The following is a 20,540-nucleotide window of genomic DNA, read 5'->3' as shown; positions in this document are numbered from 1 at the left end:
TCATGAAAATTTCCACTGGAAGGGATGAAAATAAAATAAAATACGACAAATCACTTACATTCTTTGATGAATGGTGGGATGAGATGCTATCGTAACTTTGAACGGGACTAGTGGAACTAGAAGACTCTACATGTGCACTGTTGATAGGGCTTTTCTCACTACCTAGACCTGTGAAAAAAATGTACAGATAAGACATTTAGCACTAGTAAAAATTCTATATCAACAATGAAAGAAGAAAACTTGTAGAATTTCAGTTTAAAACTTTGCATACTTTCCAATAAATTTAACTTCAGGAAAAGAAAGCTAACTGTTTTCATTCCTAAAATTTCAGACTTTTTCTCATCTCACCTGAAAATTTCTCTGACATTTTTATGCAAAATATTTGTTGATTTCATTTTAAAAAAACAAAGTGACACCAGGAATTTGAAAAGATTACGATCAAAGGACAGAGGCAGTTTTGCTGTGGACATTCAGAACTTTCATGATTCTTTTTTAAAGAGGTTTGAAGACTGATTAAGACCGATATTTTATGTGGGATCAGATGCTTGATAGGTATTAATTTCTTTCCACTGGTAAAATTGAGAGGGGTTTTGATGTCTTTTTGAAGGCTCTAAACAGGAATAAAGAGATATCTATCGAATAACAACAAATCTCTTTGCGAAAAATCGAAATTTCCGATACATAGACGAACTACAAAACTATTCTGAGTTCAACTATTTCTCTCCAATTCATTTTGCTCTACACAACAGAATAAAGAATTGGTACGTTGCTACAGATAATCTAGGTGCACAGCAAAAAAATTACGTTAAGTTACTTACCTCTGCTGAACCTATGTTCTTGGCTGGATGCTGTGGAGCTTGGGGCAGCAGACAGAAAAAGGGTGTTTAAATTGTTTAAATACTTGTTCTCGGTCCAAGTTTGGTTATTAGCCGAGCTATCAGACCAGTCAGATGGGATTTCTTGCTCATTACTGGAGGAAACATAGTGCACCATTGGTTGAGTTTGATAATTTTTGCTATCAGACAAGGAGGTAGGAATAGTTGTTGATGTTGGAGACAGATTATTTTCATCAAGGCTGCCAATATTCACAGAGCTGGATGGTGTCTCTGGTTTCCCTGATGTGGATCCTGGACTAGGAGCTGTGTTGCTGTCAATAGGGCTATGCGTCGTTGTATCAGGAGGGCTCACAGAATAAAATGGAGTGCTGGATGTTTGAGAAAATGTGTTATTGGTTGCAACCACTAAATTTGTTGATACATTTGATGATGAATTTTGTTGGTTGATAGTGTTAGTTGATGCTGTTTGCGTTGAAACCGACTGTTTCAAGAAATTATTTTGCTGCTGTCTTTTGGGGTCCAAGATAATGTTATTTTGTCCAGTTCCTGCATTCAAAATTATCTTATTTTGGGACGAAAGTTTATCTGAATGACTTGATGTTGAGCTAAGAAGGAAATTCCCACAAACTGATTTATCATCATCCGGAGCAGCATTGCTAATGATGAAGCTGGGTTGGCTTTGAGATGCCCCTGGCTTGTCATTCACATTTGATTGATGGATTATATAATGAGTGCTCTTATCACTTGCAGTTTTGGGACTTAAAATGAAGGATGAGTTGTTTTTATCTGTTGTTATAATGACAGGATTTCCATGATTCGATTTTCCTTGATCACTGTGTAAAATTTGAAGATTTTGCTGATTCAAATTTGATGCCTGGTTTTGTTGATTTTCTAAAACATTTTGTTGATTGTTATTTGAAACCATTGTCATTTGTTGCTGAACTATGGTAGTGTTTCTTTGAACAACGGTTGTGTTTTGAGGTGAGCACTGTTGAGGGGTGATGGAACAAGGAACCATCAGAGTAGGTGTTCTTGGTCCAGAGGTGATACATTGAATGAACTCTTGTCGTTGGTTACAATTATTTCCATTAGGCGATGCAAACGAATGGCTAGGGCTTACACTGGCTACAATTGGGCTGAGCTGACCAGCAAAAGCATTGTTGGAACCTCCGCCTACAATGAACTGATTAGGAGAATTAGTCGCAATTAATTGCCCATTAGGGGTAGTTTGGATTTGGAGTTTGCCAGAGGAAGTTTGGACGGTAGGAGCCCTCAACACCATGCCTGCAGGACTTGCTGCCAAGATGTTTTGAGAGTTATTAAATACAGCACCTGTATGATTCTGTACAGGAGTTAGAACGTTCAGATGCAAACCATCTTGTAGAAGAGTCGCAGTGCCATCACTCGCAGTCATTACCATACCACCAAGAGCGGTAGGGACAATGAACTGTTGAATTGTTGGAAAGTTAGGCACTAGGTTCAAAGGCTGTAATACATTGGCTGTCGCAATCATAGGCTGCCCATTTGTGAACTGACCATTTTTGTTGGGAAGAATAAGAGTCTGAAGCATGGGTGCTGTTTGTTGAGTGGAGAAACTAGGCTGTGGTTGGGCTTGCTGAACTGTCATCATACTACCTGGTATGTTACCAATTTGACTACCTGGTGGGTTTTGTTGAGACGCAATCTGAAGCATGGATGCAACAGTAGGAGCAGCGACTTTTCTTTTCTTGTTTAGATTCTTTCTTTTATTGTTCAAACTATCAGGGGATAGTAAAGTATGCTGTCGCGGGGAGAATTGTCCATTGTTGGATCTACATTCATCAATCAATTGATTTGCCTGCAGAACATTGTTCGTTGCTACTGTTAACTGCGGTATCTGTACTGCATTAACTGTTCCATCAACATTGATCAACCCTTGCTGAAACAGTAGAGGCGAGAAGTTATTAACCAAAACGGTGGGCTGGTTTAGAACCTGTTGAGATCCCACATTCAATGGTAAAACTTGTGTTATCGAACTGTTAGCTTGAGAGACTATTGAAGGAACTTGATTTGACGGCTGATGGGCTTTAGGTAAATTCTGATTGCTAGAGCTTGCAACGATAAAATGACCGTTACTTGAAACTAATATATGACTAGTTGGTTGAGTTTGCATTTTTGTCTCATTAGAGTTTGAATTTTGTGATGTAGAGGAAGGAATTTGAATACTGCTGACAACACTTTGTACCATTTCAAGAGGAGATTTGGTAGCGGCTGTCACAGAAGGACAAGATGTAGCAGTCATAGTGGTAGTAAAGTTTGTTGTGATTATGGAGGGAATAACAGGCGAAGAGTTAGATGCTGGGGCATTAATGGAAACAGTTGCAGTATTAGTGCGACCCGCAAGAACAGAAGTTATCGTGTTGCTACTGACGGTATGACCACTTGCCATAGTTGTGACTACGGTAGGTAACCTACTACCAGTAGGCCTAGAGTTTTCTTCTTTAGTATCTGATTCATTTTTAGCATCTTTGGTTTCTACATTAGGCACAAGAGGGAGAACAGGGTTTGCATCAGTTACACAACGCTCTGATTGAATTGGAGATTGAATACTGGTGCTAACTGTGCCACCTTGTACTGGGGAGCAAGGATCCAAGGAGTTCTGTAGAGAATTCAAGGTACCACTTGTCCGGATAGATGATGAGGTGACTGGTTGTTGACTCAGTTCATTTGTTGCAGTTGAACTGCGATCACAGCTTACTTGGTTACTATTCTGACTTTCTAAGAACTTGCGATTTGCAAGATTAACACTGCTGTCTGGGAAACTGACGAAAGTAGAATCAGAGCCTTGAGAACTCCCAGCATTTTTAGAGCCAGGATTTGTTGCGTTCCTGTTACTGGTCAGTTGCATATTTGGGGTATCACAGTTGAAACTAAGGAGTCCTGTTTGTCGCGAGATTGTGCTATTCAACAACGCTGTTTGCTGTGCAAGGTAACCACTTGGATCATCCATGAAAGATGGTGCAGCTGATGTTGAAGGCGAAAATCTATCCGATATATTGGGAGGCATCGCCTGATGTTGTTGACTGTCAATGACCGGCCTCGGTTTTTTTGCTATCTGCGGATTTGGAGGTGATTTTGTGGGATGTTTCACTAGAGTTGCTTTTTTGAATGTAATATTTTCATCGTTCCATTGAACCTGATTGGCACTCTGTTGCGTTACCTCTAAAGGCGAAGGCTGTACTTGAAGTTGCTGACTAAGAGCATTGATCCTATTCTGCTGCCATGGAGGAATAGACCGCTGCCTGATGCCAGAATTTCCTGGCTGAGATGAGATATTTTGCTCCATGTTATGATTTTGTAATTGCATTACATTGGGATTCGAGTTTTTGGTCAAAGATACAACTGCGTTGACCTGCTGGGATAAGGCGAGGGGATTAGTTAAAGTTATTTGATTCTGATTTGACCCCACTTGATTTTGTATTACATTAATATTAGATAGAGAAATGTTACTGCTACTAGTATTGCCTGCATTGACATTTGGGTTACTACTTAAACTGCGACTCAAATCATTGGTATGTAACATATTAGCATCAGGTGTACTTCGTTGATTATCAACATTATTACTTGGAGCAATAGACTGACAATCATTAGATGAATTAATAGCCACAGCAGCGTTACTTAAACCAACAGAGTTTTGCACCATGATAGGGGAGTTTGGAATTTGATGATTGGCGTAGATTGTAGCAGTGTTTGGAGTGCCGTGGGGGACTGACTCATTCAATGAAATTTGGGAATTTATGGGAGAACCAGTACTACAAGCCGAGTCTTGTTGTATTAGTGAGCTCATTCCAGGACTTTGCAAACCTAATTTTGTGGCCGGAATTTGACTTCCTGAATTATGCAAGGACACCATATTTTGGGATGGATTTTGCGTAATCTGCCGCAACAGACTTGTTTGGTCACTGGACAAATTATTCACATTGAAACTATGCTGGTTCATCATTTGAGTTTGATTCAAACGCTGCTGGACCAGGTTGGCAGCAAGCAGCTGCTGATTCTGAAGAGTACTGGCATTTTGTCTGATAAAGTTGTTCTCACTATTCACCAAGTCTACTTGATTGCCACTTTGAGAGGAAAAGCCTGAAGCACTATTTGAACTCAAGACGTTGTGATTTTGAAGTAGCGTTGTGTTATTACTGTTCACCAAATTTTGGTTCTGACTGAGAGACATTAAGTTCTGTTGAGTTAATAACTGATCTTGGCTTGTGATATTCGAGGAAAGGTGACTAAGAGCCTGATTTTGATTATTAGATAGTATTACATTCTGATGATTTTGGTTGGAAGAAATTAAATTCTGCTGAGATCCAACTTGGGATTGATTTAATCCTATTAAATTTTGCTGACTCAGAGACTGATTTGTGTTAACAGCCAATACATTTTGTTGATTTAGGATCTGATTTTGGGCATTCACAGTTATACTTTGTTGGTTCGCCGGATACATGTGAGACGGTAATATTAAATTATGCTGACTACTTGGTTGATTTTGAATGGGTAGAGAGTTATTCTGATTGATTTGTGGTTGACATGAACTGCGATCGACAATATTATGCTGCGCAACGGTCTGATTTTGATTGGGTATCAAAATACTTTGTTGATTCATCTGCTGATTATTCGTTATTAAAGGAGTGTTGACAATCTGTTGACTCTGCAATAATGAGGGATTACAATTCTGGAACTGATTCGACTGGTTTGTTGGGAAAGGACTAGTTCCCACATTTGGCAAGTGATTAATTTCATTTGATATTAGAACAGATGGACTTGAACTTAATTCACTTTTGATGGCCATCGGGTCTTCAGAACTACAAATTTTAGGGTGAGATTTTGCTAATGTTTCAACTGTGTTCATCACCAAGGGTTTGGAACTTGACTCCAAGTTTGGATTCAATTGAGTAGGCTGAATTGGTGATTGAGAAATGGAGCAAGATTCTAATGATGTATTGTTCACATTTTTACTGCCAAGTTCTTCAACTTGCCGTTGTTGCAGTGCCTGATAATTATTACGAATCTGAAATTGTTGCAGAAGTTGTTGCTGTTGTATTTGCTGAAGCTGTAATTTTTGTTGCTGATTTTGCTCTTGAATTTGTTGTTGCTGACTTTGTTGTTGTAATTGTTGCTGCAAGTGTTGTTGTAACTGTTGTTGTTGTAATTGCTGTTGTAATTGTTGCTGCTGAAGTTGTTGCTGATGAAGCAGTTGCAATTGCTGTTGGGAGAGTGGAGATTTTACTCCTACTGACACTGGATGGTGCTGATTCTGTGCACAATCAACGACTTGACTTGAACCTGAGCCCTCTTGATTTGGAAAATCATTGGCTATCCTTTGTAATGCTGAAGACTGTGCACAAGCATTCACACTGATAGGTGTCGGATTAGTGCTACAAAATGATTGGTAAACAGCATTCTGGAATGGTGCATTAGAGTTTGTGTCTTCGTTGATTATCAACTGATTACTAGCTGATTGTTCGCCAGGCCTAATACCAGAAGGACTTGGTGAATTAAATCTAATATATTGTTGAGAGGGGTTCATCACAGGTGCATTTGATTGCTGGTAGTTAATGGGTAACCGATTTAAATTATTTCCAATAATACTATTAGTACTGAGTTGAGCTGAAGCTAATACACTTTCATTCCAGTCCTGAAACAAGAAATCGAATAAAAATTATCTAACCTCAGATTAATAAAAAACATACAGGAGAACTAAATTAATTTCAACTGAGGGTGTTGACACTTATGAGGACAGCATGAATTTTATCAATATTTATAGTCACTCATATTGACATAAACTCATTGCTCAAGATCAAGGGGTGTGGGTGTGCACCAATTTATTTATTCATGATAGATATTGAAATGAATACATCCTCTTCGAATAAGGTTTTTCAGAGTCATCATTATTATCACGTAATTTCGGAGCTAGACTTCGAGTTGCTCTTTACTACCCTTTGCAGATCTCTGGTCCAAAAAATTCTCTTTAAATCTTCAGATTTAGTGGTTTGAAATTTTAGAGGTTCAGAAATCAAAACGTATCGCAAATTTTGAAGACCCAAGAAGTATGATTTACTTCTTACATTACGTCCCATTACAGACTTTAATCAGAAATTAAAACTTAATACTCATTTTTAGGGAACATGAAGGATTCGTTTCTCAAGTAAATAGAAAAGCAAAATCCATCTCAACCCACATGATTCCTTTTACAAATAGCCCAGAATAAAAAACCTTTTTTCACAAAGTGTAGGCATGTTTCAGCTGATAAATCAATAATGTTTAACTAAAAAAGAAAGAGAGAGCAATAATTATGTTCATGAAATGTGAATCATGTGAATCATAGGTTCATGCTAAGAACTTCATTTTTTTATTGGAAGGCAAAATTTCATTTCAGCACTATTCATACCGCCTTTGTAAATTTCATAAGATCAATTTTAGAGATTGCATTCCTCTTACACATCATTAAAGAATAAAATGTTTTTGTGATTGCTGCATCTTTTAAAGCTGAGCAGACAAAGTTCTTTCATGAATAAATCGAATTATGAAGTCGGAGAGAGGCGTAAAACATCTTTCTAGAATTCAATAAGTTCAAGTTGAACTTCTTTATTTACTACGAAACATCATTTTTTGCAACTGACCTTTCCGTCTACATATTTTTTTAGTAAAAGATGTAGTGTTTTAACATGGATCTGAGGTACAGGTAATTGTAAAAAATATCTCGACCAATTCTCACTCTGTCTTACCCACATGGTAGATGGTGAACTAGAAAACAAAGTAAGGCCTTGAGGGACAAACCTGCATTAGATGAGAGCTGGAGCTTTCTTTGGTAAGTCTTTCTCTATCGGCAGAGAGTTGAGCTGAGACATTTCCGCTACCAAAAGACCCAACGCCTGTGCGGCGTTTCTTCCTCCTTAAACCAGCAGCATCTGAAAAGTTAAAAATTCCAAATTGAAGAATTCAACATCTTACTTGCACAATTTTCAATATAATGTTTTGAATTTTTTCATTTGTCGTAAGGATAAAAAAAAAATGATTCAAGTGATCCTTAATCTTCTTGATAGGAACCAATAGAAACTACAAACCACCGATCAAAATTAAATAAAAAAAGTCTCTAAAAATTTTAAAAACAAAATAGGTAGGTGATTCCTAAGTTTTCGAGAGAATTTGCGTTTTGTGGGAAAAGAGTGTAGCACGTTAGAATGCTCATACGAAGTTTTTCCTCACCACGGCAGAAAAGGAAGAGACCGCGTTACGATGAAGTGCAGTTATTTCTCCGCCCGCTCGAGGAATGTTTTCGCTCCGAATGAATCGCTCGGTGAGCGTTGAATCTGTCTGGGTCTCTCGCAGCCAGGGTTAGGAAATGAAGGTTCACAATTTGCCAGTGCATATTGAAATTTTCGTGTTTCACGTGAAATTTGGCGATGTTGTGAGATATTTCAAATAATTACATTTATTTTAAGGGGCTGAGTATGCAACCCGCAATATTTATCCGAGAATTCAGTGGGAAACTTTGAATTTTTGACAAAATTTGACTCATACATTATTTTTTTTTTTTTTTTTCTAAACATTTCAAAATTAGGCATTTACTGGTTAAATACGTTTCATGGCTTACTGAGTCTATTCCAGAAGTGTATAACAAATTCACGAAAGTTTCGTAAACTTTCTAAATTTTTTAAAAAAATTTCGTGAAATTTTAAAGAAATTTTCTGAAAGATTTCCTCTCTGGGTGCTATATGGGGAGCAGGGGAGCGCGAGGCTGATCGTCTGGTGATCAGACCTTAAAGCCACGGTTCCATGAGGTGCAAACGGAAACAAACCAGCATCAAGACAAGTACAACAATTTTGTTCCGGAATTACAGGAATTTTATGATTTGTCTCCTTTCACATTAACTGTGTCCACGAAACAATTTCCTGGAAATACTCCACTAAGGAGTTCGGATCAGAATAGCATAAATCTTAATGGGATTTCTGATGACGAAAACAAGTTAGGACCAAAAAGAAACATGTTCCGATAAAAAACAACAAGCCCATGTTTTCTTCTAGGGAATTTGCGCAATATTATCGACTTCGAATTTGAAATTTTCAGGTTCGGTCACACCGATCCTCACCTTTGAATCGACCAAATTCATCAAACCAAAAAAAGAGTTACAGTTTTTTCCCCAGTTCTCGAAAATAAAGAACAAGCGGGAGAGTTCTAGTACGTCCGTATTGGAGAAGCGCTCAGCTGTATTCTATATACGCGCGTTTTGAAGTTCCCCGAAAAAGATGAACACCGTTGAGATGAAAGAACTCGCTCACCAAAATTTCAACACTCAATTTTGAGAGAAATACACTACCGCTAAAAAAATGAATTATTGTAAAACGAGTATCGCCCTTCGTGCTTTGACATCAGAGACATAAAGTAGAGGTAGGTACCACAGACGAATCTATTCGTCCCTCGTTAGGTCCCTCGCTGCAATTTTGTTGTAGAGCTAGTGTGCCATTTGAACGTATTGCCACCTAAGCCAGTCTACTAGAAATCTTTAAGGTCTAGATAGACGATCAAATTCCCGAACCAATTACCATCAAAGTGTCGGGAGTCATCAGTCTTAAACTCATTAATTTGCTGCTTAATTTTAAAACTTGAAGAATGTTTCCTGAGGCAGGAAATGATGAATGGTGGCACTCCATTTTGATCTTACTCTGAACAAAATAGTGCGGCCCGTCAAAATTTGATGGTAGATGGTGACCATCAGTCATCAGCATGTTCACTTTGATCGGAATTGGTTCGGAATTCGATCGTCTATCCAGGGCTATAGGCAGCTTGAAATCAAAAAGCGCTCCCCATCGACTGAGCGCTTGAAGATTGACTTGGTGTCCTTTTGATTCTACACAGAGACAAATTCTACATGTGGAACGACTGCTGCATCGAACATGTGCTTCGAGGGGAACCAGCCTTTTGGCAAAAGTCGTTCGATTTCTCGATGTTTGATCCAGCCCGTTGATGGTTCAACTTAAAATCAGGACTCACGCGGACCGCACGGCTCACTAGGATCCGCAACTTCGCGCTGTGTGCTGCATACCTGTGGAACAAACCGAAGCTTCATGCTCCATGCTCCACGCCGACCCTTTGAACTTTCTACGGCATCTCCGTACGTACCTTGCTCTTGTCGTTTCCAGTTCCACTTCCGAAAGTGGAACGAAGCGCTAGAAACAATGAGCTCGCCCACCACGGTAGGCTTTGGATTGCGGAGTCTCGTGGTTCAAAATTTAAGAGAGGTGTTGATCGTGACCTTAGGAGGAAGGACCGTGGCTGCATTCCCGTGTTGCATATTTGACTCTCACAATGGATCAGTTACGCTGGTCATAGTACCGTGTTTTGATGCTCGATTCTTGTCGATTTGCTAAAAATAATAACGTCCATCTAAACAGCAACCGTCTACTTTCAATATTAATAGAGATATCGCGCTGTGAAAAATTCGGATTATGACGTCATCCACCGCGGTAGTGACACCCTTGGTTTACTCCACCTTGCTTTCGTGAGTCAGAGAGGCACACATTTGCACTGGTCACTCAACGTGAAACTCGGATGGAAGCAAAATGGAAGAAACCAAGGTTGTCTGTGATCGCGGTGGATGACGTCATGAACCGAATTTTTCACAGCGCGATATCTCAGTTAATATTGAACGTAGAAAGTTGCTGTTCGGACAGAATTTGTTACTTCGAGCCAATCTACAATAACCAAGCATCGAGACACGATCCGATGACCAGCGCAACTGGCCCATTCAATGTTTGGTCAGGAGTATGACTGCAATTTCTGTCTCGAATTAGTCCAATTTTTCCGCGTCAATGCTGAAGAGAACGTCATAAAGCTTACCGAAATTTGGTTGTTGTGCGCCAGGTTGAAGCGGGAGAGTATAAGCCTGCATAGAGGATGAGGACGCTGATGAGGACATAGACTTCCTCTTGTGATTGCACAAATTTGTCAAATCCGACAGGCTACTCGGAAGTACTTTGTACGAAGCCGGCCGACTACAGATCTGAAACAAAAAAACATCAAAGATCAAGATCAAGATCACTGAAGATTACTGTACCAAACACCACCGTTACAAGTCTTGCCTCTAACTTGCTTAGTTCTCGATTCATTTTCCCAGTCACTTCAATACATCCATTCTTTCATTTATTAATTCGTCCAAAATTCGCTTTTTATTTAGTTCTAGAACATTGAACCATGCACCATGCTAGGCATGAGCGTGCAAAGGGGGGTATAGCCCCCCCCCCCCCCCCAAAAAAAAAAATCAAAAAAAAAAAAAAAAAAAAAAAAAAAAAAAAAAAAAAAAAAAAATCTGGACGATGGGAAAAACCTTCGTCGAGAATGAGTATGTCTCTTAATGTAGAGTTTTAAAAGAAAACGCCGTGTTTATTCAGTTGGTATTTTCTAAAATTGTCATCATGGAAGCCTCAAAATGGGTCCAAAAAGAGGGAAAATTTCACAAATTTTCCAGATGTATTGAATGCAACAATTCGAGAGTAGCATGTGCTGAAAGTAAAAAAAAAAAAAACGTAATTATTCTGCAGAAATTAATGGAAAATCTGCATCGTAGAAGCTTCAAAATGCGTCCGAATAGAGTTAAAATTTCAATAATATTTCAGACTCCCCTCTGAATTGGGGCGTATTCCATACCTTCCGGTGGCAGGGGGCCTAAGCCTTCCTAGCAAAGTAACCTAGGTACGCCTATGATGCTAGGGGAAAATGCAATATAAAAATTCGAAAGTTGCAAAATTTTCTCAGATGCGCGTCCATTTTTGAGGAATATTGAGAATGTTTTTCGTGAAAATTTTGAGATACTTCACACTAGATGGCAAACCAAATTCCCTAAGAAATTGAAGAGAGCGTTGACTTGTTTCTCCGGAAATTTGTATTCAACCAAAGAATTTTGCCAACGTCCGAAGGTTCGTACGGCGTTTTCCCTTAGTAACGAGGCATCAGAACACCTCATTTTGATTGGAAGACTTTTTTACTTGAAAATCGAGTACCGGTAACTTTATATGTAAAGGTGCACTGCGATTGATAGTAAATCCGACACATGAACGTCGGCTGAAACGATTAAATTGAGCGACACTGCCTACCCTGCCGTGCTACGGAAGAACGCCGTATGACCATTCGAAAGTTGCCAAACTTCCTTTGATAAAATGTTTATTTATAGGAAAGTGATGAATACTTTTTTCTCGAAATTTTCAGACACTTTAGATCAAATTACAAACAAAATTATCTAAAAAATTGGCAGGGAAATTTTCAAGAATGTTCATAAAAAATTGGTGATTTGCCAGAGGAAATTTGGCAACTCTCGAAGGTTTATACGGCGTTCTTCCTCAGTACAGCGGTACTGATCTGATCCTCGTGTCGTCGGCCTCATTCGATCAATCATCGCGAGATGACGGTGAAGATGGGGGAACGGGGAGGGGGGTTCGTCGCGTCGTGTCAGTCGGGCATCAACCATGCAGAATATCACGAGGGCCCTCATTGAGCTCCATCGACAATTTGTACTGCACCTTATAATGAACTCCTTCTTTTGTGTTAACCTATTTACATTCAACCAGAGTATAAGCGTGCAAAACGAAACGGTTTACATCACGTGCATCGAAAATTGTTCGGCTACCACCATCGCTACCATCAGCGATGAACTGGTACGAGGCGCGTTTCGTCATTGTACTTTACACGGAAAAAAATTAAAAGTCGATTTAGCATTTACACTGTTAAAAATATGTCCGACAAGTTTCAAATGCTGATTTTACAATACAAAAATGCTAACATAACATTTAAATTTGTACGTTTTGCAGTGGGCGTAGTTACGTTAGCATTTGTTAAAATGTAAAATCAGCATTTGAAACTTGTCGGACATATTTTTAACAGTAAAGATGCTAAATCAACATTTAATTTCTTTCCGTGTACAGGAGGTAAAATAACTCGCCTCTGAGGCGTTGCTCCGTGGGCTTTCTGAAGGGAGCGAAAAGGGGACATCAGAGGGTCTTAAAAACGCACTAGGTAGGATAAGCTTCTCGGATACCCTAGTAGGGTGACAAGTTCTTCTGACATTTCTATGATTTTTTAGAGGTTTTGAACATGAAATTCCCTGAGTTTTCCGGGACTTTTCATTATGGAATGTTTTTCTGCCGTGATTCTCATGAAAATACAAATGTATTTTTTTTCCCCCAGTGCGAAGGCTTTAAACATTGAAAATAAATATACTATGCTTTTGGATTTAAGGAAGAAATTCAAGGTTCTGCAGCTAAAGACACCGACTTCCCTGACTTTTTAGTATTGGGCAGTACTCCTTGATTTTTTTGAACTTTTTTCCCTACCTCGGTTTCATGAGAGAGGAAACCTTCGCCTGCAGAGAAGTAAGGGGGGGGGGGCGCCCTTCGGAAATACCTCAAAAAAGGAGGCTGTTCGTTTAGGGCGAGGGACGATAAAACTCGCGTGAATTTCATGTCCACTCAGAAAGTAATAATCGTAGATAGTCGCTTGATACCGGGGCCCCCGTAAAGGGTAAAAGGGCCCTCGGACCTCCCCCTCCGATTAAAATTTCTAGCTGCGCTTACGGTAACGTCCGAATGGAATTAAAGCGCGAAGGACTGCGAAGGTTGTTCAAGATTTAAGCGGCTCAGGGCGGAACTTCCCTGATTGACCTGGATCACGCGGTTAATGACTGCGGCGGGCGGCGGGCGAGGCGAAGAACACCCGCACCAGCTCTCCGGTCGTCGGGCGGTGCACGCTGGACGCGGCAGTTATTGCACATTAAGCCGCTCTGTTTCATAAATCCCTGGCCGTAATCGGCGATATCTCAGAATGCCCTGCACGTAGCCGTCGCCTGGCACACTGGTCTGGTCTGGGCGCAACTCCGCTTACTCCGTCTTGTGAGAATGAAAGATCTAACAGATTTCGACGATTTCATATGGACAGATTTACTGCGGCTGTCGCGGCCGCGCGCGGTGAGTGGCAAAACGACTTATACGCGCTCAGACCCCTTTTCCACACATCACTGTAACGGCACGACTTCCGTGGGTTTCTTTAGATCATAGAGTACATAGAGTCGTAGTGTGAATGGGAGCTCTGGGACCATGTCCTGGACGACGAGTTCCGAGCTTCGGTCACTTTTTCGATACATTTTTGATCCAAAATGGTGATGTAGAATATATGTCGTGATTCCTATCTTCTTTGTTTACGTTGGATGGTCGGGTCCTCTTATATCGCAAACAATCGATTATGTATCGAAAAAATGACCCAAAGTGACACAGGAGTCTCGGAATTGACCTGGAAAATGCTTAAATGTGGTCCCAGCTCACCGTCGTTCTCAGCGTCATCTCTCATTCTTTCGTTCTCACTGATTCATTTCAGGCCTCCATGGGGTCACACCAACTGCAAAGATCATGACCTGGAATGGACCGGGGCATGGGCACGGCAGGAGCAAACGGAATGACAGAAAGAACTGGGATAGGAATCCGGGAGTGGGTTGATCAAAGATAACGAAAAACGTTCAATTTGTGTAATATTTATTCCCGTTTGTGACATCCATGAGCCGCGATGTCTTAACTCCCTCTATAGAGAAACGCTAATATCACCGAGGTGGCGCTGAGATTATGCGATGCGGTGAGGTGCGAGGCAGTTGAGCGTTTACAATGGGCAATCAATCTCGCTCAATTGTTCACAGTCCACAGTCAGCGCAAGGCCATCGCTTCTTCGCTTTTCCCACCTTTGGCATCCTCCTCTTTTCTTTCCCATCTACTACACTCACAGCCGCGTACCTGCCGTTTCATTTTACGCCTTGGCTTCGCTTCCTTGAAAATTGTTTTACAAAGATAACTTCACGAGGAGCCGAGCCTCTCTAAAAAATTTGCTACTCTAACGAGGCTCCGGCTGGTGGGGCAAAAAGTCAACTTCAGGGTGTCTACTAAAACAGGCTGGCCAAAAATCAGTGCTTTTTGACTTATAAGTATTGAACGAAAAAATTATGAAAGAACAAACATAAATGTGGATTAATGATTTTAACTTCTGCCGCCGCGCCGTGCAGACCGCACCGTGTTTGGCGCAATGCGTGAAGTATTCCGACAGTCTTGTAGGCGCTATGAGTTTCACGCCGACCGCTGCTGAACGTATTGTGTTTGACGCAATGCGTGAAGTATTTGTGCAGTCATATAGGGGCTAACATGTGTTACATGCCGATCGTCGCACCGCGCCGAGGGCTTCTCCTTTTCATCTCAAGTCCTCGACATCGTTTCTCTCTAAGTCGCGCCGTTCAGGCCAAATTGCGTGTTTGGTTTCTCTCTTAACTCTACTAATTAAAGGTGCTGTCTCTTGGGTCACTGAAAGACGACAAAAGAAACTACTACACTCTAAGAAAATTAGAGATTTTGTCGCCTTTTCTCGTTTGTACTTTTTTTTCTAAATTCGAATTTTCTATACCTACATTTTAACAAAATTTTAAAATTTGCCGCCCCCTATAGATTTGCCGCCATGGGCCGAGGCCCATGTGGCCACCCCCTTAATCCGGCCCTGCTGTTAAAAGTAATCGATTCTTGATAGGCAGCCTGTCTCACCTGGAATTATTTCTCATGCACTTAAAAATGAGCACTCCGCTGCCGCCAACTTCCATGAATCGCTAATAACGTCCTCATACATCAAATCCATTCAACTGAGTCTAAAACGCGAAATGGACAAGCACTGAAACCCGAACTTTAATTCTCCTGCCTCTGACCCACGAATCGCCATAAAACAAGCGAAATGATAGACGGCGCATGGAGGGGTGTAACACGGGCTGAACACTCGCAGTTTACATTTAAAACGCAATCCATTCATTTTTATGATTCGTACGGACACGCCTTCGAAATCGTGTACGGTTACTCTTGATCCTGTAGTGACGACTAACGACTCTCCGTAGCTGCACGCGGCTTAAGTCTGGGTTGTCAAATTACAGTATGATATGTGCCAACTTCGAAACGTGCAGCATCTCAAGACGAACCTGCTATCTTCTTCTATGTATTTAAAAAAAAAGAAGCGCCGAAATACATGAAAGTACAGGAATCTTGATCCATATTCCATAATCGGCATTCATAGTGCGGAGAAGGTAGGGGCCGCAGCCTACGTATTCGGACGGCAACATTAATATATTTTTTAACGATCAAAGCATTCTTTGGAAAATTGACAATATCGCGATGAAAAATCCGTGAAAGTTTACCTCATCGGCACAATAGACAAAGCTGGAATTAAGTTACGGTGCGAGAGAAACATTTGAGGCGCCCTTAGTTAGTGCCGAATGCGAGAACGCTTATTTTAACTCCAAGATGCAACTATTCGGGCTCCATGGATGTCCGTATTGCATACGCACAGAATGGAAGGCGTTTTTAATGTTCAGGCACTCACCGCTTCACCCGAGGCGCGAAGCGCGTGGCGTCGGGCTACACTACGAGGATCTAAAAAGCAGATCAGATCGCTCAAACGAATACGAGTACACGAAGAATTGATTCTTTGTTTGTACCACAAAAATATCTCCTACGCACGAATAATTGCATACAGGCGTAGGACGTGAGTATCTTCTGTGCTTTAGTTTGGATATCGCGGTGTGCTGGGCATGATTGGTGGAGCAACTATGCAGTGTTTTTCGACGAGCGTTATCTCCGCTCATAATGAACGTAGAAACGTGGCGTTACGAATTTTACAACATTCGCTGATCTAAAAGCTCACGACATCAAAACACGATTCTGTGACTAGCGTAACTGACCCATTTCACCCTGTCTCTTGGTCCATTACGTCGATGAGGCGACAATATGAATGGATTCGCCGAGAAGAGAGTCACTTTTCTGAGCGGGGGCGGACTGCCGCGCGAGGAATGTGCAACGGGGTAATCTTAAAATAAGCGTGCCAACTCGAAAGCGGGAGGAGGGGGCAGGGAGAGGCGCAGCAAGTGGAAGGGAGCACATGGAGGGATCGGGGAGGGGCGCTTGGTTAGAGTAGAAGCTCCACTATAATGAGATAACCGAGGAGCAATTAATTAAGACAACTTGTCTCGGGATCACCGAGCAAAATCCGAGCTTAGGAGTCCGGCGCTGACCGGTGACCAGGTCACCGTTCTTCACGAGTTGCGGTCCACCGAATGTTTGGCCGTCACCGACAACTACCGCCAGGAACGAGCGATTATTTGGCTGAGCGCCACGGATTCAAGTGGGAATTTTCTCGTTCCCGGCGAGAAACACTCATAGATAAACAGACACAAACATGCACTTTATCACGGTGATCGCTTAAAACTGGGGAAAGAAAAGAAGAGACAAAAGTCACATCAGTCTGGATGCATCAATCATCAGTTGGCCCATTGGTTAGCATGTAAATATCCGTTGAATGGTGCAATTTTTGGATGTGACATTTGTCTCTTCTTTTCTTTCCCCCGTTCTAACTTGGAGGAGCCGCCGGGCAGGGGTGCAGAATCTTCCAAGCTTCCACATTTTCACGCGTCAGCCAGCCGGCTTTCCACATTCTTCTTGTCAGTTTTCCGCCAAAATATCCACCAATCTCAAAATAGATGACGTTTTTCTTCTGTTTTCCTTCGATTTTAGACCTTTGGTCTCTCAAAATGCTCCCTCCTACCACATTTTTGGAGCTTTTTCACATTCGGGCGTGTGATCGGGCATTTTCTGGACGCCTGCACCAACCGGGAACGTTTCCGAGAACTTTTTCGATGATTCTCGAGAAAATTTGTTGGCACTGTAGTTTTCCGCGAAGACATTGATTCCCACATTATGGGATACAAATACATATGCTGCCGTGCTAAGGAAAAACGCCGTATGAACCATCAGGCGTTGCCAAATTCCCCTCGACAATCCACGGACTTTCAGGAAAACTCGTGAATATATCTCTTCCGATTGTTCAGAGGATTTTGTTTGTAATTTGATCGAAAAAGTCTGAAAATTGCGAGGAAAAATATTCATAACTTTCTTCTAGAGTAAATCTTTTCTGAGAGGAAATTTAGCAACATTCGAATGCTCATACGGCGTTCTTCCTTAGCAGGGCAGTATGGCTGCCTAAGTGCCTAAAATATAGAGTACCCAGATGAAAAGCGCGTGGACACGTCATTTCATGGAGGCTTAAGGACCAAAACGGATAGGACTAGGGCATCAGGGGCGATTCTTGCGAGTTACCAACCTTGCTCCCCCCCCCCCCCCCTATTTTAACTGTATGTTAAATAATCTACTTTTGATGAGGCAGTCGCCTCATCTAAAAACGATATTTTCAATGGATCTATAGGGAGGAACAACAGTATTGCCAACTTGCAAAATCGCCACAAACAAATGGCCGTGCTCATAGTCGTTCCTTAAACAGCTCCTTTCCTTAAGAGCCCGATGCCCCATATGGTTTACATTGTGATTAAGGAGGGTTCAATAAATTTCTGAACAAAGCATCATCAGAAATGTTGATACATCGCAATAGAGATACGTGGTTTCGCACTTCCCTGGTAAAAATTGGCGATAGGAGCTGCGTTTCAAAATACCATCGGAGTTCTTATAGCCGACTAAAGAAAGCTATTGAAAATCATATAGCTGGCTGTAGAAAGCGAATCATATAGCCGGGCTATACGAAGCTATAAAAAAGTATACAGTCGGGCTACAGTTCCTATCGCCGGGCTTTACCCTTTATCGCCAATGGCTATAAAAGGCTATACGAAATTGTGTGGAAATTCGTGTGCTTTGGAAATGATTAAGTTTGATACGGAACTACCTTAATATTTACAAAACAAACATTATATTTTCCTATAAAACATATTTTTTTTCATCAATAAAAATGAGAATAGTCCATACAGAGTGTGCAAGCATTTCAAAATCATGAGTTGAAAAACGCTGACTCCGCGAGGTTAAATATTAGAGCCTAACACAAAGCGGAGCGGCGACGCACTGGCGCCTACAAACCTAACACGGATACTTCACGCATTGCGCAATGCGTGAAGTATCCCTGTTAGGTTTGTAGGCGCCAATGCGCGTTTCGAGCTCTCTGCACGCCCGCAGCGTGCCACGGCGTCTGAAGCAACTGTTTCACACCAGAGGTATTGCACAGTATCATTCGAAACTGAAGGCGCTCCAACATATTAAGAATGACAGTCATCCTTCAAGAGTACGGAGCTTTCCTCGCAAAATAAATCAAGATACTACGGCACATAAAGAGAGCGGTGCGGTAGTCCAAATACTAACTAAGTCTTAGTATCCGTATTTAGTAACGTTTAGCATAAACTTTATTGTCTGGCTATTGCTTAATCGCTAGCGGCTATAAAAGGCCTTAAGAAATTGTACAGCCGGCTACAGAAGCTATTGGAAATCTTACAGCCGGCTTTAGGTCTATAGTATTTTGGAACACACATTCTACTGCCAATTTTTACCAGGGTTGGGCCATCGATGGCGAGGCGTGAATGATCGATTATCGATATTTCCCCATTTGAAGCTGTGGTAAAGAATCGATTATAAGGTGTTCGTTGCGAACACCCTGTTTGTCGATCCTTTTCTATAGGTTTAAATGGCAAATCAATCGATACATCGCAAATCTCGCCATACCACTAGATGTAAAGGTACTCCAGAAGCGGGAAACGGCACGGCAATAAAGCAGTTGTCATTGCGTTCTCAGACCTGAAATAATTCAGTTCAGCATCGATGACGACGAAGGCACGCCGATAATTATATTGATTGCAACCAAACGGCCGTGCCCTGCTATGGCGCTATCATCGGCTTGAGACCTCGACGAGGTGCCGCGCTACGTGCGTACTTAGTAAATTACACTGAGATGTAATCCGAACGTGGATTTTCGAGTCCTTCGACCAATCGTTTCCCACACTTTATCCTCAGGATAAACGTCTTTTCTACATTCCAAATTTCCAACGTTGATACATTTTCCACATCAAACACGAATGTTCTACAAAGGAGGGAACTTAATGATTGGCTACCCTTTTAGCTAACTTCATGTTTGAGGGCTTCATCATGTCCATACCAGTGGCGTGGCATGCTTTCAGGGTGTCTACTAAAACAGGCTAACCAAAATTAGTACTTTTACAGTACTTTTTCAGTACCTCCAATTATTGACGATATTCAAAAAATTTCAAAAATTTGAATTTCGCTCAAATTGAGACAAAAATGACACAAAAATTAGACAAATTCCGGACCTTCCTACGGAATTTCCGTACTTTTTCTGCAGTACTTCCGGACCGCCCTTAAAAAATCAGTACTATTTCCGGACTTTCCGGAAATTCCGGACTTGATGACACCCGATATATCGCTTTGCGATATATCGATTGATCTGTCACTTAAACCTGTGGAAAAGTATCGATAAACAGGGTCTTCGCAACGCGTACCATAATAATCGATTCTGTGCCATAGCTCCAAAAGGGGAAATATCGATTCACGCCTTGCCACTGGTCCATACTCTTCCGGTCCTGCGGCCCGATTATTGAAATTGATAGACAAAGCCATAGACAAAAAAGACAAGAGGGATATGGAAGGATCCTATTGGTGGAAGCGGGTGGTTGAAATGGACAAAAGAGGTAGGTAATAGACTAACTAACGGCAACTCACGAGAAACCCGACAGTTAGTCTATCATTGTCTCCCTTTGCCGATAGGAACCACTCATTTCAACCAATAGGATCGCTCCATACTCCCTATGTCCTCTATGTCTATAG

The 20,540-nt window shown here is 41.3% G+C and overlaps 1 protein-coding gene across 2 annotated transcripts in view; it reads right to left on the bottom strand.

Moving 5' to 3' along the window:
- The window catches only part of LOC109033145 (uncharacterized), a 101,531-nt gene that overhangs the window by 17,297 nt on the left and 63,694 nt on the right, over positions 1 to 20,540 (bottom strand). For both annotated transcript variants that reach the window (XM_019045606.2, XM_019045607.2), the window contains exons 4-7: positions 10,711 to 10,873; positions 7,650 to 7,780; positions 819 to 6,507; positions 59 to 168 (exon numbers count right to left, since the gene is read on the bottom strand). In XM_019045606.2, coding sequence (XP_018901151.2) covers positions 59 to 168; positions 819 to 6,507; positions 7,650 to 7,780; positions 10,711 to 10,873 — 6,093 coding nt within the window. The remainder of the gene's footprint in view (positions 1 to 58; positions 169 to 818; positions 6,508 to 7,649; positions 7,781 to 10,710; positions 10,874 to 20,540) is intronic.

This window comes from Bemisia tabaci, chromosome 1 (genome assembly GCF_918797505.1).
Source record: "Bemisia tabaci chromosome 1, PGI_BMITA_v3".
Taxonomy (NCBI): Eukaryota; Metazoa; Arthropoda; class Insecta; order Hemiptera; family Aleyrodidae; genus Bemisia; species Bemisia tabaci.
This window is presented reverse-complemented; position numbering and strand designations above follow the sequence as displayed.